Here is a 25,353-nt window from a genome sequence, read left to right as displayed (position 1 = left end):
CAATAATTCATTTTCGAATCGTAACGACTTTTTAAGGATAAAAGCTATTTTAAATACGACATAGGTAAATCGCGCGTATTAAGCAATGTTGCTTTAATGGACTTTAAAGAGTCCGATAACGAGAATAAGTGGTAGACGTCATTTAGGTTCTTGCAAACGACTCTGAGCGGATTGAACAGCTCATAATTAAATTTACACTGATTAAGCTTTACCAAGATAAAGTGCCTAGAGAAGCGGTTAGGGACATTGAAGCTTACTTCACCAAGTAATGAAGGCGAGTCAATAGCACCATTTATTACTTTAATTAGAAAGGAAACGCCAAGAACAAATCTACGTTTCTCAAGAGACGGTAGGGACAGCAGAAGCAACCTATTTTCATACGGAGGAAGAGAGGCAATCGGATCCCAACCCAAATTTCTAAGGGCAAACAGCAAGAATTGCTTTTGAACTGATTCAATTGAATCTACGTAGCACCTATATGAAGGAGACCACACAACTGAGGCATACTCGAGTATGGGTCTAACCAAACACATGTACAGCCTTTTCGTAATGTAGGGATCATCAAGCTCTTTGGACCACCTTTTTATAAAACCAAGCGCGGACCTAGCTTTGCTAATCGAGAGCTCAATATGCAAGTTAAAACGTAACCTATGGTCAAATAGGACGCCTAAATCCGTAATCGAATCGACGTCCTCCAACTTATGCGAATCTATGAAATACTGAGTAATGAATGACTTTCTTCTTGAGAATGAAAGCTTCTTACATTTACTCAGATTTAGTTGCAGGAGATTCAAAGAGCACCATGCAACAAAATTATCTAAATCACCTTGAAGCTGATGTGATTGCGATTCAACAGAGAAGGAAGAAAACAGTTTCACATCATCAGCATACATTAAGATATGGCTGGAATTAACCACCGATGGGAGATCGTTAATGTATAAACTAAATAAAATGGGACCCAAGTGACTTCCTTGAGGTACGCCAGACGTAACGGGGAATTCATCCGAGCTAATGAAGTTAAACAAAACTCTGAAGGATCTATTGTGCAGATAAGAGCTTATCCATTTCACTAAGTAGGGTGGGAAACCAGAGGCTTGGAGTTTAAAGATAAGTAGTCTATGGTTAACCAAATCAAATGCTTTGCTTAAATCAGTGTAAATAACATCTGTGCGAGAGCCACTAGAAAAAGCCTTGAAAACATGACAGGTAAACTCTAACAAGTTGGTGACTGTAGATCGCCCTTTCCGAAAGCCGTGCTGGTGCGGAGAAATATACGAATTAATGGCAAAGGCTAAATGCTGAGTCACAATACGCTCGAACAACTTGGGCAAGACACTCAACTTGGCTATGCCTCTGTAGTTCTCAACAAATTGTCTAATTCCACTCTTGTGGATAGGAATAAGGAAACTACTCTTCCAACATGAAGGGAAAACACCTGAACACAAGGACATGTTAAAAATCTTTGAGATCACACCACACAACTCGACAGCGCAAGATTTAAGTACACATGATGGAATTCCATCAGGTCCAGGCGAACAACTGTATTTTAGAGAACTTAACCCTTTGAAAACATCATCTTCCGAAATAACTAAGTTAGGTATTGAAACCGAGTTAGTTATAGGATATGGGTAGTTTCCTGATAACTCAAAATTAGCAATCGAAAAGTTTCGTCGGAAATACTCAGCAAATAGATTTGAGATTTCAAAATCATCCGAGGAACCAGAGCCATTAAAAGAAACATGAGAGGGATATGTGGAAATTTTTCTTTTAGAGTTAACAAATTTAAAGAAGAATTTTGGATTAGCAAACAGAGAGGATTTAATGAACTGAAGGTATCTGCAGTAATAATGATGGTTGAGGGAGTTAAATCTATGCCTCGCCACCGAGTAAGCGACATAGTCGAGCGCAGAGCCACTTTTCGAATATTTTTTGAATAGCGAGTTTTTTCTATTCTTGTGATATTTAATTGTCTTATTAAACCACGGGGGACATCTGCTTCGAGGTCGACAATGCTTGATCGGAACAGATGCAGCAATAGCTAGATTTAATGTATTGTAGAACGATGGCATTAAGTTTTCAATACTACCGGTTGAGAAATCAAGCGTCAGATGTGAAAGACGATGTTTTAGTAATACAATATTGATTTTATGAAAATCATAATAATTATTTAAACAAGTTTGAGTTGGCACATTAAGGCATTCCAACAAACCATCATTAATATGATGAAAGGAAATGCATATTGGTGGATGATAAGGATCCTCAGGTAAACTAAAAGGTGGGCAACGATTTACGTAAATCTTATTTTTATATATTAAAAGAACAATCTACATATGATTAAAGTCAATAGGAAATAAGGAAAAAATTTTTGAATACTGGGAACTTGGAGCATGGGCTTGCAACGGCAACTACGCGCAGTCCCCTTCTAATATAGTGCCTCTAAATACCATTTCTACAACTTATAGTAAAGCAATGGGTGCTGAATTGTGTACGATTGCCGAGAAGAATAATACCGTACATAACTGAATATGAAAAATGGCGAAATTTTTTCTGGACTAGTCTGTGTAAGATAAGTAATATTTAAATGGTAAAGAATAGCAGCATCTTTTAGCTGAAAATAAGCAAAAAGAAGACGATCGATCGCTTAGTCAAGATTAGACCGCGTCTTTAGCTCAGTCTCTGGTGAATGCTTTATGTGATTTGTTATTCCGATGCTCTGATTTTGCATTAATTGCAGTGGTCCTAACAAGGACCAGCGGACTTCGCCGACAGTCCATCCAAGCTGCAGAATAGAATTATTGAAATTGTTGTTAAATAGATTTTCATGCTTCAGCATCCAAAACGACGGTCATCTAAATTTATTAATGTTATATTAATCAAGGAAGAATATTAAATATTAATCATTAATTCGTTCCGTTTTAACGGGCTATTTTATAACTTGATCTGCGACCATCGACTAACACTTGTTGTGTCAACAGACAATTAGTGAGTTGGACGGACAGGCATAGAGAGAATCTAGGCAAAACTAAATCTCCTTTTTGCTTTAGATACAATTTTATAGAGACTTGTCATGTACCTAAGCGAAAGTCAAGCAAGAGAAACCCTTACTAACACATCAGATATGTATATGATAAATGCAAGGGCGTACAATTGGCAACTGATTTCAAAGCCTTTATAGGGTCTGTCTAGTGCAGGGAACGTTCAAGTTCTCTAAATTTATTATTGTCCTCCATTATGTCGAGCACTACAAATGCGCAAACGTTATTCACCGTCCAACATTTATTTTCGGCTGATTTATTTTCCGTTTGGTCAGTTTGCAATTCACAGAAGGTATATGGAAAATATTCGTGTCATGCATATTATTAGACGAGTCATTGTAAACCTGCAAGAATAAAAAGAAATTGTGGAAGGGTATTTTAAAAATTTATTTTTTTTATTCTATATTAAAAAAAAACAAGCAAAAAATGTTGAGACACTATAAAAAACTATAAAAAATAAAAAAATGAATGGAGAATTTAATGTTAAGTACTCCAAAAATTAAAAAGTAATCGAAAAAGAATAAAATTAGGTAATTAATAAATGCATAAATGATTGAATAGAATTAGAAAAGCAATCGATTGAATATAGGAAACTGATCATTTTCTTTAACATTTGAATGTTAAATAAAATATTTTTTAATATACACGTATTAAATGTGCAACTAATTATATATATTTTTTGCAAACTTCTACCTTCCTTTATTAAATATTATTTATTACCTGATATTTTCAAATATAGTAAATTTTAGTGGACTTGTTTTTAATTTTTTTTTTTTTGCTAATTTCTTGTGCACTTTTTAAGTTCAACGCATTCCGGCTATAACACATAATTAAAATTATTTACAAAAATTGTCTTAAATCATATAAATATAAATGTAATTGTTTTTTTATTCTAACTTAATCATATTTTTTTTTTAAACTTACTTAACTAATATGACACTTTAGTAAAAAATAATTTTTTTTTTTTTTTTTGCTTATCATTTTTGTTCTAATTTGTTGTCCAATATTGCACTAAAATTTTAATTAAAAAGCATTTAAATAAAATAGTCTAAAATATAATACATATATGTTGTATTCACATATATCTTTACTCTTAAAATTAATATTCCTTAAAAGTTCTCTAAAATAGCTTAAAATTTGTCTTTTTCTAAATATATTTAAAGCATTTTTGTTTATCGTGTGGTATGCGAGTTTTAAATAAAATCGAATCCGCTCGATACTGTGTATTTAAGAGAGGCGTATAACCAAAAACCTTCAACAAAAAAAGAGACTTAAATAAGATATTTTATGAAAATTTCTTACGATGCATACCTGCGTAAAAAAATTGATGCATTTATGGCGCTCCTGGAAATGCGTATCATCTTCACTTAATGACACCGGACAACCCGGACACCTGAACGTCCATCTAGAAGTTACTTTTACCGGAGGTTTCCGCGTTATATGCGAGACGAGGAAATTCATAGCTATGTCTTCACAATTCATATATTCGTCCACTTTGTCGCGTATGGCTTGCGGTAAATGATAAGTGTACAAGTACATATAATATTTATGTATAAAAGCGGCCCCTGTTAAAACCATACTCAATTCGCAGCTGTAATTGGAATTGTAATTCCAGTTGTGATTCGTATTCAAATCCCAGGCATGAAAGCGTCCCGGGAAGCCGACAACTCGATCACGGTGCTCGCGCCATACGCGAAAACCAAATAAAATCTCATCGTGTCTTAAATGAGCATCATCGTCTACTGATAACACAGCTTCAGTTTCAACGACATCGAAGGGAAGAAAACGATTATTGAGAGAGTTACGTGGTGCTCTTACTACAGCCACAGGCACTCCTATATCGGGCCACCTTAAATCGTCTAAGGGCGGTTTTGGTGAATTCCATACCACTACTACCTTATGCAGATAAGGAAGACCATATAAACGCCCTAGTGAATCCATTAATACTTGTTCGCGTTCATAGGTTAATATAACTATAGTGAATTGTTCGCGGGGATGATTGCCGCCCAAAGCTTCACTAAATTCTTTACCGGCCCCACCGCTGCCTTTACCGATAGGACGAAAACCCATATGTGAACCCAGAAACTTAGCTTCTGAAGGCAAAATCGGATCAAATGGCAATTGGGGATACATGTAGAAAGGATCTACCCAATCATTCCAAGCCTCCTTAGATTGTATTCGTAAAATTGTGTAATTTCTTCTGTAGGCTGGGCTGCTATAAGGAGGCTCAATGGGACCCAAAGATTCTTCTGGTTCGTTCTCCATACCTACCGGAGGATCAGATTTCAACGGTATAAAAGTGCTATTGAAAACACTTTGCGCAATCACTGGTGACACGGGACGTGGAGGCACTCCCAAACGATCTCTTAGACTAGCTATAATGGTGTCTACTGTGGCCTGCACTGAACTTAAATAGCGTTCCCATACCAAACGTCCTTGACGGCGCATCAGCAATAAATCGCTATCTTGTATAGCTCTTAACAAAAAGTGCAATTCGGTTATCCGAGCCTTCGGCAACAGCAAAGTCAATTTACGCCAATCTATCGTTTCGATATATGGTAGCCGTACCTCGTCTGCACCCAATATAACCGGTATAGCACCTGAGCGCAAAGCCTCATATAATCTGGCCAACATAAGTGTGGAACTAATTCTTCGCTCTAAAGGCGGCAAGATTAAAGCGAAGGTAGAATCTTTTAACACAGCTTTACGTGACGAATCGGTACCACAGAGAGCCCAATCTGCTGCAGCATTTTCATCCATTTGCTCGGTTGCAGGAATGCATTTAAATTGTAATAGGAACTTATCCTGAGTAGCGCCTCTAACCATTTCTAACAAATGGTCCAATATGAAATCATCTAGAGGTTCAGCTGATTGTTGGCTGGAATCCAAAGGTCTTAATTCACCTTGAAAGGATAGCAAATAAGTACGCCTTGCTGGTACCATAGACGTACATTCCTGCCACACATCTCCGCCTGGTGGTCCTAGAATAGGAGGAACTATCAAATCGTAATTAGGTCTGAATTGGGATAATTCAAAAGCCGATTGCACTAATATGGCGCGCATAGTATTCTGCCCGAACAAAGCATTTGTGGAACGTGAATTCAAATTTCGTCGAGCAAAATTCAGAAGTACGTGATTACGACCATCTCCTCCCCAGAAAGGCAAGCGATAGAGTTTCGCCATATCAACGGTTTCATATTTATCCGTTAAAGGCCTGGCAGATACTCTTTCTTTTTGGTCTTCCTCCAAAGCGGAATAACGATTATTCTTCGTCGCATCATTTTCGAGTAAAGCCTCTCCAACCAAAACTAAATAAATGCATGCTTGTTTTGGATCGCGAACGAAATGAGCATTATAACCTAAAGTTTGCTTTATCGTGGTACGCATGAAACCGTCAATATCATAGCCCGTTTTCAGAACATTATATACATCGGGATCATAAAGGTAAACCGGAAAACCGGAAGTTAAACTGCAACGTGAATGGTCGAAACAATTGTGCATTTCGCAGGAGATGGCGGTTTGCATTGAAGCAGGTGGCATTTTGCGAGGCAAGGAGTTGGGAAATAGCGTACGCGGCAAAGCCAAATCGGGAGTATTTCGTTGTACGGCCTCACGCTGAGCTACTTGAGCTTGCTCTACGGATATCTTTAAACGTTCCAGCTCAGTTTGTTCACGCATCAGCTCTTGTTTCAGTTCCTCAATTTTTTGATTGTACTGACCGATGTCGGATTGTAGCTTTTGGCGGCGTGCTTCCAACTCACGCAATTCCACAGAAACAGTACTCTAAAATCCAGAAAATAACGTTTATTTCTTAATTAACGATGTAAACATACTAACCTTTATTCTTAGCAACTCCTCAATACGCATTTTTAAATCGCTTGCTCGCATAGAGCTGAAATCCTCGTATGCATCTAATAAAGGACGAGCATGATGCATATCCAATTGAGGCTCATCAGTATCAGACTAAATAGAGAAATTCTATTTAATTAGAACCCATATGCACATAAGGGAACGATATCGCTTCGCTGTTCTTACATTTAATAAATTGCGATGAGCAAACAAAGGCAGCAACACCAACAGCAACAAAATCGCCAATATAGTCTTATACATGCGATAATGACGAAACCAGTTACACTTACCATTACCACATAAACAAGTTACAAGACTGCTCGAGCTTGCGGATGTTCCAGCTGAACCGTTTAATGAGTTTGCACTTAAATACTGTTGAAATTTACCTAATTTCTCAGATTCGTCGATTACAAGAAATGTGCTACTGCTGGCAAGATTAGCAACGTTATTGCTGAATTGTTCGCTTATTGGATTCTTTGTTGATTTGATTTGCGAAAAGCCCTATTAAAAACATAAAAAACAAGTAGATGTTTTGCTTCTTTTTTTTTAATTTTTAGTAAATAATAATTTTAACCTATTGTCGCATTCATCACTTATTTTGAATAATTCTTGTGAAATTCTGGGAGTCCGCTTTGCTTTCTTGCTTTGCCCATAGCCTCGCAAACACTATTACCTTCACCATAAATTCACGCGCTATTAAAAACAATTTTTATTGCTTTTCGTAAGTTAAAAATAATTAATGAAATAGAGACTCTATTGTGTTCCTAATAATGTGAGCGTTGAAAAAATATGAAACTTTTCTTGTTACTTAAAATTTGCCCTAAATCGCTTCTACCTACATTAGAAGAAATTTTCGTAACCCTTCCTCCTTAACAAATTTGGTATTTATAATTTAATTCAATCTACATTATCGCTCCTGAAAAACGTTACGCACCAGTTTTTTTCTAGTCGCGGAAATTGTCTTAGAAGATTCATCATCATCATCATCATCTCGACATTTTGACGTAAGTTCGTAGGTCGTCATCTTGTACACAAGAAAATATCAAAACTTTCTCCTTAATGTTACACTTAAAGTTATAATATTTTATATAATATATTTAAATAAAACATCTTTTTGATTTCTGCATTCAAATATTTGCAAATTAAAATTTTTTCTATTATGTACGAGTGGTTTTGGCAAAAAACAAAATTAGCAGCTGATTGAGATGTCAAAAATTAATTGCTAAAAACATCTGAAAGACAGCTGACTTTTCTTTACAAATAATTATGCAGGGTTGTAATTTTCGGTTTTTTGCAAATTAAGTTCTTGTTGTAGAATATTGTTCGCTCAGTAAAGATTACTTGGCAGCATTAAATTTTTTATAAAAAGAAGGATAAATTTATTATTATTATTATTATTAATTTCGCCAGAGAAATAAATTCTAAGACTAAAACTCTTAAAAGCACTAGCATCTAAGGCTATCGGCTTTTTATTAAAAACTCTACCGCACTTGAGATTCGAACCCACGACCATTGACTTGCTAGTCGAGATTCCTCCCCTTCGGCTACTCAGGCGGATGGGGGATAAATTTAATTTATAAATTTTCATATATATTATAAATAAAACTTATAAATTTATAAAATTTATAAATTAAATGCATCCCCCGGACCTAGCAATATAAGCAAAGCTTTATTGTGCCAGCTCTCATATTGCAACAACAATGGAAATATAATATAGAAACATGGCAATAATCCCTGCAATAAGTACATCCTACTTTATTCTTTCTGTAACGTGCGCAACATCCGAGTTTGTAAGCGGGGCGGGTTTTTGGTATTCAATTTTATTGGAAAATATGCTTTTATTATCCCATCCAATTTAGAAAGAAAATGAAGGAAGCCATAATGTCTAAAAATGTCAATAAGATCGTAGATGCTTTAAAAGGAAAATCATAAAACGTGTATAAGTTAAACGTTCAAATCCTTCTACTTAATTTTTGATTGTTTCAAGTTTGATCTGTGATTTATATTTCAAGGAAACGGGATAAGAGTTGATTCAAATCACTTTTATAGGCTATACGCCTTCCAGTGTTACAAACCGAACCACAAATTTAGTATAAAATCCTTCGCTAGAGGTTCCAAACAAGACATTCGTTGAAGAGTGCCAGTCGCTAATTCCCATCAATTCAGTTAATTGACGCAATCTCTTGTACAAAGTCCTCTCGGGTGACTGTAGAAAATATCTTTTTCCTAGTTTTGAATAAACACACGGATAGAAAGGTTCTCAACATCTTGCGAATTCGAATCTGGTAAATCCCCTTCCCCTGGCCTTGTCGCATTTGAAATGGAACACTTAGAATGGATTTCCGAATATAAAAACCGCTATGTTGAAATACTCACACTACGTAAATATACAATACTCAGTTAAATATGGATACGTTAGTCTAAAGAGGAAAGTGCAAAGAAAGTGTTTAAACTCGTAAGTTTTGAATATCTCTATGGTTAATTGTAAAAAAAAAGTACGAAGTAACTCTCCAATTCATGTTAATAGTGTATTTAGAAAGATTATGAGATTTGCCGATGCTTACCACGCTCTGAAGTGTTTATTGTAAATCGAGCAATAATGCAATATGTACGAATATATAATAACATAATATTTGAATTACATTCCGTTTTGATTTATAACAAAATTATGGTACACATTCATGGCTCGTTACTTAGGTCATGCAGCTGACGACTGGCGAAAAGATTAACAATAACTGGCAGAAATTTAGCGGAAAAACCGAATAAAAAACGTCCCGATAAATTTAGGTAATTGGAGTTCGCTTGCAAAAGGGTATGTAAGCAAAATATTAACGGAAAGGAAAGTCTGTCGAAAAGTCGGCCAGAGGGTTGAGTCAAAGCGAATTGAAGCGTTGCAAATTTTAATCCCTGAAAATGTTTTATAAATAGATTTAGTAAGAAGTGTCATTAAAAGCTAGACTATCCTATATATCAACCAAAAGGAGCAACACAGAAATTATGCTTGTATGCAGAAAATGGAAACAAAATATCTGAGCTAACGGAAAAGTTAGCTGGAACGAGCTAAAGTTAGAAAATAGGTTTTTGTTAGAGTTTCCCTGAAAATTATATAAACCTCGGCCTAATATTGGAATCGATGCCTACTTTTACTAACCTCAAAACGAAAAGAAACTTCTAAAAGCAGAGATAGAAACGGAAAGAAACTACGGCTTAGGACAGACATATCCAACATTAAGAAAATCTTGGATGATTTGCTAAAATATCTTAAATTGGCCCTTATACGGCTTGTGAGTAAATGAAAATAAATAAAAAATAAAGTGCGCACTAGATTCTTAGGAGCGAAGACGGGAGTGAATGCTACCAAGAAAAGCTTTTTTAAACTTGCACATCTAATGCGACATTGATTAATTTGAATTTTGAAGGTGCATGGTGTATGGACGTAACTAACCAAAAACTTATTGCTCTTCTTAAATGATGAACGGTCTCAAATTCATGATCAACATATTGAAATGTTCACTTGTTGAGTTTGATGGAGTCATTCGTTTGCTTTCGGAACATGGCCAGAGTTTATAATCCTCCATCTACACCAAAATGAAGCAACATGTTGGACAGAGAAAGAGAGAGAGGTAACCAATAGCTTAATTGGCAATTTGACTTCAGAAAATAAGCGAGAAAACCGTTCCTCTACTGCACACAAAAGTAAAATTAAAATCTAGCAGATGTATTTGTTTATTTATTCTTAACTTAATAATGTTATTATTAATTATTTTTATTTTATTAGATTGATTTTTTGCTTAATTTTATGTTATCATTAAATATATAGAATATAACAAAGTTCTTTTTTGTGTATACAATTTTATATACTTCTCAAGAGGTGTATAATAATTACTTAAAACTTAGTTTCATTTAATTACATATACGGTTGAGTGTAACTAAAAATAAAAAAAATTAAAAAACAATATACACAATGAAATATTTGAAAATTAAGAAGTCTCTACAAGAAAGAAATAATTCAGTGTAAAATTTAAAATTTAAATAAATAATATAAACAAATCGTTGCGAAACGATAGCAATAAATAACTTACACTGACTTGAAGGAGGGAGGTATCTCGGTCTTACGCAAATGATTAATTTATTAAAAAAAAAAGTTGTATAGAAAATAAATGCAAGAAAATAACTGCAAGATTACTTTGAACAATTGAGTATTCGAACGGAGAACACTCCACACCGTTGCTCTTATAATAAGTAAGCGGAGGCGTGCCTGCTCGCGCTAAGACGTTAGGCGAAATCAACATGAATATATGTTCAACATAGATAATTTTAAGGATGAATCAAAATGAAATTCGGCCGGATGTGGCTGAGAAATAGAAATAAATTGTTCGCTCGATATATATACAAATTGTTTTAATCGGAAAGTAGGTCAAGTAGGCAGCTTGTTATGAGAGGTTCAACGAAAAACGACGGGCAGACCTATATAGATTTATATCTACTAGTAATATTTTATTTTAATGCTTATTTAAAAATTGGCAAAACTTTCTATATATATGTATACATATACGAATATATGTATATCGACGTGTTTCAATGGCGATAACGAATCCAAGTGTGTCCTGATATGCAATATGCAGTGTGTAGAGATATGCAATCGAGACGCCATAAATCTATTTTGTGAGCACAAGGCAAGTGAAATCAAAAAAAAAAAAAAAAAAAAAATGAAGAGAGTTGTTTTTAAACCAAGCTCCCCGTAATGTAAGTTATTTCTAATGGTTTTGTTAAATTAAATAAAAATTATTTCTGTTTTTTTTTTCTTTGTAGGAATTTTCTTTTCATAAGATCATGACTCTCAACGACTGTCATTTCCAACTTACGTTAGTTGTACAACCGTTTTCGAAGGTAAAAATATAAAATAAAAGATTTCACATCGAATAACAAAAAACAAATTGAAAAACCAATCATTGGTTTTAATGATCCTGTAAACTTAGTTTCAAAGCTTGTTCAATCATTTCCTGTTCACGTTGTCGCTCCATTTCATATTGCTGTTGATCTTGTTGGCTTAAACGTAATGCCAGTGCCAAATCAGGATCAATATACTTGAAGCCGCCATCATCGTCGTCGGAAGCCGGTGAACTTGCAGTATGAACTGCGTACAAAGATTCTTGTAGAACTCTAGATAAATTCAAGGAAAAGAAAAAGCGAAAAAATAAAGAGTGGAGAGTTTTTAGGCGTTTACATTAGCAATACTCGGGACATATATAAAGTAGTTCTACGTTAATGGGACGATTCTAGCCAGTAAATGTGTGTAATTAAAGCAACGGCAAGGGCAGGTACTACAATTTCTACTATTTAAAGATTTTTTTCATATATGCCATATCATTCTTAAAGGAGGGACTGTTTGGAACTGAGGTGGAACGAGTTTTCGACAAATCACTGGCGCTCAGCGACAAGGTGTCTCTCGCATTTCCGTGTCCTTGTTTTGCTGGCAGATTAGACGAAGGGCTGGGTGATGTAGGTTTCGGTGTATTTCGACCAAATTGGAAATAGTTTTGCGGCGATAAACGATTAGAACGAGCCTGATTGGAATATGTTTTGGGTACGTTAAGTCTGAATTAGCAGAAATTATTTTGGATAATAAGATTTTACATAAGAAGAGAAGAAAAGAAACGGAAACTAAACATTAAATCGGTAACATGCGTATATTAAAAAGAGAAACTAATTCGAAGAGAATTTTTTTACATCCTCATCTCGTCAAATAATTATTAATTCGGAAACTAATTTTGTTCAAATGCAATAATAATCTGCTAGAAATTATTCTGGAATAATTAATAATCACAATAACGATCGCAGAAAATGTTCTATGCCATAGAAATAATTTCAAGTCGAAAATCAAATATTCTTCAAAATTGACTTGCCCCTGAGAGAAAACCCTTGTTATGACCTCTTGTTACCTTTGACATCCGCGTATTAGTGCAATAGTATTATTAGCGTTTTACCCCCCTTAATTAATTGAGATGAGGATATAAAAGCCAGTCATATTTAGATAAAAAATTGTAAGGACCCCCACCTTTGCAATTGTTCATCTTCATCGGTAAGGAAATCTGTGCCTGCCCCCTGGCCTCTTAAAGCCTCCCAAATATCAACTTTATCAGACGAATTTTGTTCCATCGGTAAACCGAAAGCACCGGTGCCACCGACACCAGCTGACTCAGCTAAGCTCTGCTCAATGGCATACTGCAACATATCATCTTCATCCAAAGCTAATTGCAAACGTCTGTTGTCAGAACCTATAAATTAATTAAATCCAGTTAAAAAGGAATTATTTTCTCAATAAAATGTTTACCTTTATCTGCATAATGTTCTGGTACATCAAAGCAACGATCATCTACGATGCACGTGATACGATCATCTTCGTTGATTGTGGACACATTTTCCACTGGTGTGGTCATACCGAAAACGTTCCCGAATGTTATACAAGCATTTAAAACGTGAAATAAAGGTATTTCGACTTTCACGGGGAAACCGGAAGGCAGTTGCATGGTAATAAAGTCTTTCAATTTTGAAACGTGTGGGCTGGCCATTGTGGACATTAAGTCTAAGATGGGAAGTACTTGTTCCTGCAAACGTATGGGATAATCTTCACAAAGCCATAAATTTGCTTTAAAACGCTGAATCTATAAAGCAATAGCGAAAATATAACAACAAAAAAAACAAGTCATATAATGTAAAGTTAGACATACTTTGGTGTTTAGTTTTCTAGGCTGTCCTATATCTCGTCCAGTTAAATCTACCTCTGGTGAGAAATATTCTTGAGGTGTTATGATATTCTTCGAAGAATTTACGCCGGAATTTTGCGAGTTATTTACAGTTAAAGCTGCGGCTGCTTCACCATTCTCATTATGCTCTTCGGTGTGCGGCGATGGATCCTTTGGGAAAATTTGCAATATTTTTTTAAGATAATTAAATAATATTTTATTATTGTTAGTTACTCTTTCTCTGTAGTTAACTAAATCTGGACTTGTTATATATTCTTCCTCAGCTATGCCCAGAAAACTATGAAATGGTGTCCTTGATGTTTTGGCCTGAAGATAGTAAATAAATGACAATCAAAATCTTTAATTCCGATAGATTAAACAGTTTTTTAATTACCTTAATCTGTTCATCACTCAGATGATCCATGCGAGTTTTAGTAACAAACTCTACGTTACTGGCACCATACACTTTGCAGTTATAACCGTTTATTACTTCAGATTTTTCACTGCGCCAACCCCAAATGCCACTTTTATTACGCTCAAAGCTAATCTTTTCCATTTCAATATTATTAGTAATCACAGGAGCATTCAAACGGGCTCTAACCGCTCCTATAGGCGGCGGTATCGCGACTATATCGCCGATTTCGCTGTTCATTTGCTCCACCATCACTTCATGGGTGTCATGATCGATTTCTATCATAGTGGCACTATCCTCTATTAAAAAGAAAGAAATCATTTTATATAGTTATTCATATTGATTAGGTCACAAGCAAGGTCTTTCTGTTTGAAGCTGAATACCACCACCACATTAGGAAGCGAAATTTGATATAAACATTTTTACTAAGGATTTTCTCAAGCTGGCATATAGCTCTTAAATTCAGGACCTTCGTTAATAGACAATGGATGACAGGCAGACGCGTGTTTTCTAAAGTGGACTCTAAATATACTCAGAATTCGAGTCGTTTTTTTTGGGGCTTGGCATCATAATGTGTATGTTTAAATCTGCGCTTATGGTGGATATAAAAATATATTAAAATTCCTACTTGATCCTTTAAATATGTAGGAACGATTCCCTCGTTGCCAGGTATTATTATCGAAACCCAACAAAGTAGTGTCAATGCGTACATTTGCACCTCGCTTATATACTCTGTAAATATCACTGGGACATAAACGAGACATCAGAGGCACTGAAAAGGTAATAAAGAAATAAAAATATAAAAAGTAGAAAGCCTGGTAAAGTGTACTCGCCCCAAGAAGTAAATTCCCATTTCATTTCGATATAGAAATCTGGTGCATCCAATAAATGCCGCAGCAACTTGGGTACATGAGTTACACGTTGAACATGTCGTTGTAGGTCACGCACTTCTAATATGGCAGTTAATATATTTTCGTCACCCGAACAGACCGCTTCCTGTACAACTATAAAAATAAACGAATTTTAGCACACTTTGTGTTGTTTGTCTATTCATATTTTGCACTTACTTGACCAACCCTCATGCTCGTAAGTAGCTGAACATTTGGCAACTAGTAAACATTTTACACATTGTAAATGTGCTAATTTAACTGCTAACATTAAAGGTGTACGACCGCGGGGATCTATTTTTTCTTTATCCACCTGTAAGAGGAATAATTGAATGACAACAAAAACAAAACTAACAATCAGCGCTTGATAAACAAAAATGTGTAGTAAAGCACTTAAAAAGCATGATTTTTGTTATGCTTCTAATTAAATTAACAAACCGTTCACACGGGGATAGGTACGAATAGATATTTATCCACAATATGACCCGAAAACCTTAATAAACACATAGGGGTAATGTGTCTTTCCCTTCTCTCCCACTTTCATTCCTTTTTTTTTTTTCTTTTCATGTTCTTACCCTTTCCAACTGTAAAGCTTCTCTGAGTTCGTCTACATTATTTTGCCACACATGCCAATGCAAAGGATATTCGTTTTTGATCTCTTCAAAAGTTTTCATAATTTTCCACTTTAAAAATATTGTTAGTTATTATATATATTTAGCGTTTTTCGTAGTAAACGCTATTTTTTTTCTTTTTTTTTGATTAGCAAGCAATTTCCCACTTCTTGTATGTTCTTAAATTGTCTATGCAATTTCTTTTGGTAGTTGTGTTGGTGCGCAAACGTTTTACTGCTCGGAATTTATTATCTTGTGGTAAAATAAAAATTTATTCACTGTTTTGGCGCTTTTTCTTAAATTATAATAATCTACTGCTTAAATGTTTTAGTTTCCATATTTTTTCTTTTTTAAATACAGTTATAGTTTTATTTATAACATTTTTAATTAAAAATCGTCAAGAATCACTAAAAATGTAAATTTTAAGACTTCTATAAATAAATGGGTTGCCAGGTCTTTTAATTTTCTAAAGATAACAAGATTACTTGTGACGAAAATATAAAAGTATGAAAATAGAAAAAGTCAATTACAATAAAGTAGATTTTTTAGACATTTCGTAAAATTTTCATAAAAAAGCATGTAATACATAAATCCTGTATAAAGTTTTATGTGCTTTACTAAAAAAAACAAAAGAATAAAGTTTACGAGTTTAAGTTTTGTGGCAGTCCTCAAATTAGAAAAAGAGATACATATAAATAAAAAATATGAGCTAAATTTAACAGTCAGTCGTTAACCAACACTGCTCGGTATTTGTTTGTTTATGAATTGATTGAACGTACTTTTCAATCAATCAATTGAAGAACAGCTGTCAAATAGCGGTATAAGGAAAGAAAATTTCTGTTCGGATTTCAAGAGAAAATTAATGTCTAGTCTGATTTTTGTTTAATTTATAAGAAGAATATTTATAATTTATGAAAAAAAATTAAATAAATACCAAGAAAAAGTAAGTATAAAAAACGTAAAAAGCTGCAAATAGTTATCATAAACTGATCTGTCAAAAAATCTTGTGATTAAAAGTGCAAATTTTTTTTTCTATTAAAACATTTATATTATTGATTGATAGTGGTAAATTAACATAAATTTGCGCGTTTTCAATTAATTTGACTTACAATGTTCTATGAATTAATGTAAACCTCAAGTTTGTTATTGTTACGAAGAGATTAACTCTTAATCTACGATATTCCGTTTTAAGTGTGCTTACACAATTTCCTCATGTTTTGTAAAGGCAATCCATTTTATAATCTTCAATTTTCAACACAAGGGTATCGTATTGTATTAACTGATATTGTATCGAAGTGGGAAGTATAGCATCCCGTTCCACACGATAATATATGTAAACGTTATGACATAATATACATATACATTGTGTTAATACATTTTAAGGTTTGCACAAATTTAGACGCATTGCATTACCTTCGTCATACCCATATATACTGCGGATTATTTATTTTAGTTTTATTTTGATTCAAATCTATTTGCAACATCTGTTGGCAATGTTCCTGACATATACACGAAGTGTTTAACTTAGTTCGTCGAACGATTTGTAACAAACCTAACTGAATATTTACAAAAGGAAGAACATAAATTCTGGTTACATTTTTTATATATAGTTATACATTACTAGTAGGAAATGCACAATACAAATTTTATCCCAGACGTGACCCCTAAAATTCTTATTAGAATTCTTGAATATGTTAAGCGCTCAAAACACTTTTCTGGTCGTATGCTATACTTTTCTGGTCATATGCTATACTTTTCTGGTCGTATATGTTATTAGGCAACTATTTTGAAAATGATGCAAAATCAACTAATAACTGTTGATTGCATGTGCAACAGTTGCTTTGTCTGCTATTTTGAAAAGGAAAAAAATACATATTTGAAAATAAAATTCTTATGCTTGTGAAGAAAACTTTTTTTTATTTATTATGATTGTTTGCATTTTCTCTTTTCAGGTTCACTCGTTTGTCTCTTAAACGTTGATTTGTGGCGTTAAAATTTTCTGCAAAACAACGTGAATTATTTTAATACAATTTTAGAAAAAAAAAGTAAATTACAATTCACATCAAATGGACAGTAATTAAATTTAACAAGTATTTTATACTTTTTTTTTGTTTTTCGTATTTATAAGTAATTTTTATTATTGCTTTTTATACCCACTACTGGAGGATAAATATATACAGAATTGTCTTCCTGTTTGTAGTAATCACAAACGCAAATAAGCGATCCGTAGAGTACAGAGACGAGAGAGCCATCAACATGTCCGATTATTGGTGTCCCGAAAGTAGTTGTAAGTGAATTACAAAGTTAGGCTATTATAGTATACAGCGCAAGTATTTCTGAGAATTGTATCTAAATTTAGAACTTTTCCTTCTCACTTGAAGCACTTCTTATAACTAAACTTAAGCTAATTTGATGCTACTTTTCAGAGCAGTCTTTCAATTTCCAATTTCCAAATGTTGCTTGTGTTATTTGCGTTCAAGTCTAATGCCTATGAATGGAATTGTCGAACAAGACCCGCTTCCAGTTTTGTTTTTTCATAAACATTTATATGCGAAACCGTTAAAGGTGCTCTGAAAATTTTGAACGACGACATTCTCTTAAAAGCACACATACAGTTCAAGCTAAAACTTATGTGCTGAATAATGAATGTGTAAACTTAATCATTAATTTTTCGGTGAAATTTTCTCCCAAATAAGTGTAAGCCTCTAACCGAATGGAAAACCAAATGTTATCACTCAAACGATCGGCACCTCAATCGCGTCAGATACTTCTTGCCTTTTTACTTCTCTTCAAACTTAAAGCATAATCTACTAAGAGAAGTAGAACGAGTTTAAGGCCCCTATTAATAATTTTGAACGGAATTTACTGGGCAGAAGAAAGAAACTACGACATTTAGTAGCACTTCTGCTATGAAGAAATAACGACTTGATGGTGGTGGTGGGTAATCAATATTCGTTTTAAGGCGAATAAAATTTTCTCATTATTTTCATGTTTTCAATTTATTTACTCATTTTTCAACTGCGTAATATGACAATTCACAACAGAGCAAAGGAAAAACAGAGCAATTAAAATTTGTATATTAAGACACCTCGGCGACATGTGTATAAAACACTATGGAAGTGTAAAACATTTGTGTAAAGAGCAACTTTAGTGGATCTACGTATATATACATATGTATATACACATTAGTTGTATCACTACGAAAACATAATAGTTACTTCCATCCATTAAGTGTTTTTGAAGTTAATTCGTTTCAAAAGATATGCTTAATCTGAAATCAGTATATGTAAGCGATTATTACTAGAAATCTCAAGGTCTTCATTTTTTAGTAATTGTGTATTCACCTTAACCTTAACATTATTATTTTCAATGCTTTTGCACTGGGACTTAGTTTTCTTGCTCTTCACTGAGTATACACGACAAATGAAATGCTCTTTAAGACATTTTTTTCTTCATTGTTCGTAAACGAATCATTTGAAAAAAGAAATTACATTTCTAAGCGCAATAAGAGAATCAAGTAAATGGAGAGTTTTCTATAAGACTCCACGTTAGTGTACGGTTAGCACTGTATCGTGATTAGGTGGTCTATAACGTTTCGCTTTTACCCGGACATTAGAAACAGTGTATAAAATAATTTTTAATATAATTGTAATTGAACTTTGTTTTTAATTTTATTTAAGAAAATTGCTTGTATAGAGAAATAAGATTTCGGAAATTGTTAAATGTTTCTAATTAACTATAGAACACCATAATGTCAATAACAAATTCAAAGGCGAAAAGTGTCTAATAACGTATTGATGGTTCTTGTCACACATTTACTCGCTTCCTAAAATAATTAAATTCGATCTTTTTAATGTAAGCAAATGCTTTTCGTAAACTTAATGCAGACGACACCTATGCTTATGCTGATTTATTTATCCAAAGAAATGTAATCTATAGGAAAATTTTTGAAACTAAAGATCCGTTACATATATTTTTGTTACCTGCAGCTGGGCCGGTTAGCTGATCGCGAATTTTTTCATAATGAATTTTTGCTGGGTTAACTGGGTTAAGTATTTGCGTTAAGTTGGGGATCAAACACTGTTGTAACTCGTTGATGTAATTGTGTCCATCAAATTAGTTCATATGGAAAAATTTTCATCTTCTTAGACAAATCATGACAGTTCTCAAAAAGCAACTGACCGATAGACATGACTAAATGGATTTAAATTCTTATGTTGTTTGAGTATAAATTATAATATGTCGGGTGGTGGTGTTCTTTTCTGATTTTCATACATAGTGTCTTCATGCTAGATGCTACTAGTCGTGAAAAGTGACCAATTCTAAATCAATATGTGTGATTAACTGTGTGGAATTCCATAATCCATATTCATATCCGTATCTATGAAATTGGAAGAAAATTATATGCGTCCGGTATATACGCACACACACCTGTCATACTTAATTTTATCTGGTAAACAATGTGTTTTGTATGAGTTATAAAGTATGTGAGAAAATGTATATGTTTTCCCTTAGAACCTCAAGTTTATTTGAGCACAACTAATTGTAGTTTATATGCATCCTACACGCACCTTCGCAAGTAATTTCCTTTTGCATCCAAACTGATCCGTTATGTCAAATTCCTTCCAAATAATAATAATAATACAAAACTTGTATTGCCATCAAATTCGGGCACCCTGTTAAGAGACAGAACGATTCCATCAATCCAAAATTTTAAAGCCAAAGCAATGCCCAAATAGTGCACACAATAGATTCCAACAACAGTTTCTTTCTTTTTAAAAAGCCGTTTTCAGTTCAGTTGAATATATTGAAAAAATATGGTTTACAGCGATTGTATTTATTGTGTATACTTAAAATTAAATTTAGTTTAAATTTTTATTACGTGTGAATATTATTAAAATTATATTCCTTATCTATTTACGAATGAAGTCGTTCTTATCATATCGGTTCAGAGGCTGGTGGTAGGATCGCATTTTTAGTCGACGGTATTCGATTGCTTTCGTAACTAGTCGAGGTTTCTGTTCCTTGTATTTACAAAGCAATATGTGTACGTACAACAAAATAACATTAGCGAATACCATCGACGATGGCCCATTAACGAGAACCATCCATTCAAAATGCTTATGCGGTATCGAGTACCACAACGAGAACAGTAAACCGACCCCGGGCCCCCCACACCTTGCTTTTTATTTGAACCCATCAATCAGTTTCTTTGGCTATTCGTAAGAAAGAAGCGGTTGTAGTGCAAATTAGTCCATTTTTGAGAAATTAAACCTCGTATTCTGGCATTGTAACCACTCGATAGTCATAAGGAGAAGCAACATCAAATGCTTGCATCAAATATTGAATTCCAGAGTAATACTCACATTAAAAAGTAAAAATATTTTTTTTGTTTTACAAAACGAACTATTGTTACGTCGCAAAACGAGCAAATAAATAAATGTATTATGAGTTGTAATGCCTTTGTAATATTGTTCATCTTTATTTCCAAATCGTTGTACAAAAGCCCTTCTTTCTTATCTCTTTTAATCATTACGCGTGCAATAAAGTCGGTTAGTACCGAGAATTTGTCCAAAATTGTTTGTCATGCGTCAAACTCTTAACTTGTTTTCTTTGCGTTATAATTATTGTTCGACTAGTAACGAGCGGCCTTCATTAGACTGAACAGTGTCGCGTATCGTTTTGCGTCTTCGCTCTGCTTATTTTTTCCTTTGCGTCAATTTATTTAAAACGTTTTTATTTTTCGTGTATACTTATGCAAGTGTTTTTGTAAGAGTTTTTTCTTTTTAAAGAAACAAAATAATACTTTCTTTTCGATTTGAATAGTTTTTCCTTATACGACTTGATAAACTAATAAAATGTTGTTTTCTTTTTTATTTTCTTCTTTTTTTTGTTTTTCTCTAGTTATGCTTTTTTCGCGTAGACGGAATTTTATAAAAAGGTGATTGATTGCTTGAAACTATTCTTGAATTTTTTTTTTTTTTAATTTTACTTATCCTTTTTGTTTTGTTTTTTTTTACACGTAAAAATTCTTTTCCATTGTAAACACATTTCTCGCTTATGATTGGTTTCGACATGAAAAGAAAAAAAAAAAAATATTTTATTTTCCCACTAAATTGTATAATAAATATTATTAACTTGTTTTTTTTTTTTTCTTCCTCTTTGCCTTTTTTATTTGTACAATTTATGGTCGTTTAGCATCCAATAGAGAGACAGTATTTACAAGTGAACGAAAAAAAAACAAAAAAAATTCCAAAATTTCATAAACATCAGGAAATTCATTACCATTTGTGCTAAAGGTTCAATATATATATATATATATATATATATATATACATCTATATATAATAAAATTTAATTTACTATCATACGCTTAACATATATAATAAAATTTTCCGCGCTTGTTATCACAGTTTCGCAAGTTCCGGTACTATTGTTATTATTGTTGTTAAAAATCGCTCTTAAATCACGCACCTTGAAACGTCTAAAGAACCATGAACGAAGGTTATACACTTCTTAATTTAATATTTCGTGCTACATTCATTCCCGGAGTGTTTATTATAGTTTGGCTAACTGGTTTGTAAGTATTGCTCTCTATATCATGCTTTTTAATTGCCTTCGTTTTCTAATCTAATTTCTATCGAAAACCAAGTAAGAAAGCTACCTACCCTAAACTAAAAATCCCTTATCTGCCACAAAACAAAAAAGAAGAAAATTTCAATCTCAACTTTTGAAATAAGAAATATTAAGTAATTGAAAAATTACGAAATCCAGTTTATTAATTCTAGAAACATATAACATACAAACAAACATCCTAATAATGATATCCAGAAATTGATTTCATATTTTCAATTCGCACGTTTGTCTGTCCAATAGTTTTGACATTTCCAATAGAAATTTCAGCAAAAATTTCGACGAATAATATTAATTTCCAAGTAATTTGGATGTAAGTGCTACTTATCGAACCATAACAATATAATGCGTTAGCGAAAAAAAAGAAAATATTTTCACACCTTTTGATTTATCTGTGATCTGTGATATCGAACTCTCAAGTCAATAACTTAATAATCTACAACCTAGAGTGTAAAATTTAGATTGGCCCATAAAAGCAAATGATGCTTATGGTGAACAAAGGTTTGAGTTAAATAAATATCTAGAATTCCCTCTTATTTTTCAGGGTGACTATAACTTTCTTGCTTGTTTTTGTTGCAAATAGTCTGTGCTCCTCTATGCTACATAGCATTTGCTTTTTATTTTTAGTTTTCATTTAAATTAATTTTTTATTTCCTCTTTTTCTCTCTCTCTCTCTCTCTATATATATATATATATATACATATATGTATCTATCTATCTCTATCTCTCTCTATCTATCTATCTATCTATCTTTTTATAAGAAGTTGAGAATTAGTTAATTTAAACCGAATTATATCCAACAAAATTCTTAATTCTCTATCACATATACGCACATACACCCATACACAGTATAATGCAATTGCATTCTCTCACCCCGCCCTTATTTCCCATTTTCCCGCTTTACGCGTTCTTTTGTAATTCAATCAATCGCATAATTTAGTTTCATTAGATGCAATTGAATCCGTATTTATTGTGTAAAAATTTTTTCTCTTATTTGCAGAATATCTTTAACAACAGTACAAATATGTTTAGCGGCATTCGGTTTAATATTTGTAATATTACCTTTAATATTCCGTTATTCTGTGACACTACAGAGAGGCATTCTATTTTTAACATTTAGTAAGTGATGTTTTTTTTTTTTTCTTTTTCCTTTAAATAGTTCTTCTCTCATATCTCATTCAAATCAATTTGACGAATTATAGTTACATATCCCAGAGATCTCGATTTAAGTAATCCGTCCAGCGTTGGCTTGTACGCGACGCGTAGCTTTTTTTTAAACGTTCGAGATAGTGATGTGGACAATGAAACCACAAATAACGAGGCGTCGAGGAAAACTTCAATAATACGCATAGGCATCTGGCATGTCCTCCCCAGACATGTTGCTAAACGTTTTGCCAAGGAGTTACACGTAAACACGGTACGTATTGCAAGTGCTTGCTTGTGCATGTAGATGATTGTTAAACTTTGTCTTTCTGCCTTAGGATGTTTTTGATGATACCGACAGAAATGTTACGGAAATCAAAGATGAAACACTCGATTTGCTCGAATCGGTTATGAAAACATCATTTCCGAATATAAATCGTGAAAATGAGAATTTCTTTTACGAACGTTTAATGAAGATGCCGGGAAATACAGTCATCTTGTATTTGCATGGTAATACGGCTTCGCGTGGCTCTGGCCATCGTTTGGATGTCTATAAAATGTTACGCAATCTGGGTTATCATGTGATAGCGTTAGACTATCGCGGATACGGTGATTCCGATCCCATATCGCCGACTGAGGAAGGCGTAGTACGTGACGCCATGACTGTTTACAATTACATATGTAATATAACTACAAATCCGGTCATAATATGGGGACATTCTTTGGGCACCGGTGTTGCAACAAATATGCTGTCACAACTGAACTATATGAATGAGAAGGGTCCTAAAGGTGTCATATTAGAGTCGCCTTTCACCAACATAAGAGACGAAATCAGACAACATCCATTTGCCAGAGTAAATATTTATTCTGATATCTCTTTTTTTATTGCTCATTATACACTAACACTTGTATTTATTTATATTTGGATAGCCCTTTAAACATCTGCCCTGGTTCGATTTGACTATAGCCCGACCTATGTATTCTAATTCTTTGCGCTTTGAGTCCGATCAGCATATCAGTGAATTTCGCCAACCAATCATGATTTTACATGCCGAAGATGATTATGTAGTACCCTTTCAGTTGGGCTATCAACTTTATCGTATTGCTTTAGATACCAGAGGCAAATCTTGGGGCCCAGTAGAATTTCATCGTTTCGAAGCTTCTCATCATTATGGTCACAAATATATAGTGCACGCACCTGAATTACCAGAATTGGTGAAAAATTTCGTTATCACTTATCGTAATGAAGTTTTTTAAAAAAAAAAAAAAAAAAAAAAACATTCTCTCATTTTTCACTTTACAGCCGTAAAAACAACCATACATTTTATACATCTGCTTAATAAATAAGTAGCTATTCAAATGCTGATTATACATTAGATAAATCTTTAGTCTAGAAATTTTCCTATTTGGACGTAAACATCAAACATAATTTGAAGCTTTCTAGTATTTATTTATATGAAATTTTTTTATTTATGTATTTCGATCTGATCTTCTTTCCATTCTCGCTAAGTCATAGTATTAATTATTTTTATTATTATCATTTTTTTTTTTCCTCATTTATATTTACTAATTAACCTATAACAAGAGTTGTATTAAAAATTCTGTGAATAAAATACATATAAAATAAACAACCACAAATAAAACAGAATAAATATTTTATTATGTAGACTATGCTATAATTACAACAATAATTTAAAAGGACAAAAGTTTTTTATTTATGACAAGTGAGAACTTTATAGTCGGGCGAGGCTGACTACTATATACCCTACACCACATTGTCGGAAAAATCCTGGTTAGGTTGGAATCCCAAAAATAGGTCGAGATCGTCCAAATTTTGTTCAGTTATTTTTTTGTATTAAATTGTTATGATATAATTTTCATCGTAAAGCATTGAAAATATACCTTTTTGTCGTATGAACTTCAGTTTTCGCTTTATGCGAGGGGAGTTCAAAAATTGTCTCAGCCGGTTCAAATTTTTTTATTTCGTTTAGAATGTTAAAATACTATTACTTAGCCACTTTTGCTGTGCTGTTTTGA

At 33.3% G+C, this 25,353-nt stretch overlaps 3 protein-coding genes across 10 annotated transcripts; 1 reads left to right on the top strand and 2 right to left on the bottom strand.

Annotated features, from left to right (window-relative positions):
- Positions 1-3,962: 3,962 nt before the first annotated feature.
- On the bottom strand, positions 3,963-7,974 carry LOC119641401 (exostosin-3). Its single transcript, XM_038040040.1, has 5 exons — positions 7,819-7,974; positions 7,071-7,385; positions 6,873-6,998; positions 4,347-6,818; positions 3,963-4,287 (listed from the first exon to the last, which is right to left on the bottom strand). The coding sequence occupies exons 1-5, from the start codon at positions 7,906-7,908 to the stop codon at positions 4,183-4,185; spliced, it is 3,108 nt and encodes a 1,035-aa protein (XP_037895968.1). The 5' UTR covers positions 7,909-7,974; the 3' UTR covers positions 3,963-4,182.
- A 3,706-nt stretch (positions 7,975-11,680) lies between these two features.
- Positions 11,681-15,905, bottom strand: LOC119641367 (ankyrin repeat domain-containing protein 13D). Of its 3 annotated transcripts, none has more exons than XM_038039968.1 (10): positions 15,505-15,905; positions 15,110-15,242; positions 14,876-15,046; positions 14,671-14,814; positions 14,025-14,341; positions 13,865-13,957; positions 13,616-13,801; positions 13,219-13,549; positions 12,943-13,162; positions 11,681-12,047 (listed from the first exon to the last, which is right to left on the bottom strand). In XM_038039968.1, the coding sequence occupies exons 1-10, from the start codon at positions 15,601-15,603 to the stop codon at positions 11,843-11,845; spliced, it is 1,899 nt and encodes a 632-aa protein (XP_037895896.1). In that variant the 5' UTR covers positions 15,604-15,905; the 3' UTR covers positions 11,681-11,842. The 3 variants fall into 3 exon arrangements, with proteins under 3 accessions (XP_037895896.1, XP_037895893.1, XP_037895895.1); XM_038039967.1 differs by having other exon boundaries at positions 11,955-12,482; XM_038039965.1 differs by having other exon boundaries at positions 13,616-13,957.
- A 530-nt stretch (positions 15,906-16,435) lies between these two features.
- On the top strand, positions 16,436-24,961 carry LOC119641368 (lysophosphatidylserine lipase ABHD12). 6 transcript variants are annotated; one of them, XM_038039972.1, is made up of 7 exons: positions 16,436-16,483; positions 17,493-17,585; positions 21,445-21,481; positions 23,174-23,292; positions 23,376-23,590; positions 23,655-24,170; positions 24,247-24,961. In XM_038039972.1, exons 3-7 carry the CDS (start codon positions 21,447-21,449, stop codon positions 24,571-24,573), a joined length of 1,212 nt encoding a protein of 403 aa, XP_037895900.1. In that variant the 5' UTR covers positions 16,436-16,483; positions 17,493-17,585; positions 21,445-21,446; the 3' UTR covers positions 24,574-24,961. The 6 variants fall into 6 exon arrangements, with proteins under 6 accessions (XP_037895900.1, XP_037895899.1, XP_037895898.1 ...); XM_038039971.1 differs by lacking the exons at positions 16,436-16,483; positions 17,493-17,585 and adding an exon at positions 17,602-17,613; XM_038039970.1 differs by lacking the exons at positions 16,436-16,483; positions 17,493-17,585 and adding an exon at positions 17,665-17,827.
- The last annotated feature ends 392 nt before the right edge of the window (positions 24,962-25,353 follow it).

This window comes from Glossina fuscipes, unplaced genomic scaffold, assembly GCF_014805625.2.
Source record: "Glossina fuscipes isolate IAEA_lab_2018 unplaced genomic scaffold, Yale_Gfus_2 148, whole genome shotgun sequence".
NCBI classification, from domain to species: domain Eukaryota; kingdom Metazoa; phylum Arthropoda; class Insecta; order Diptera; family Glossinidae; genus Glossina; species Glossina fuscipes.
This window is presented reverse-complemented; position numbering and strand designations above follow the sequence as displayed.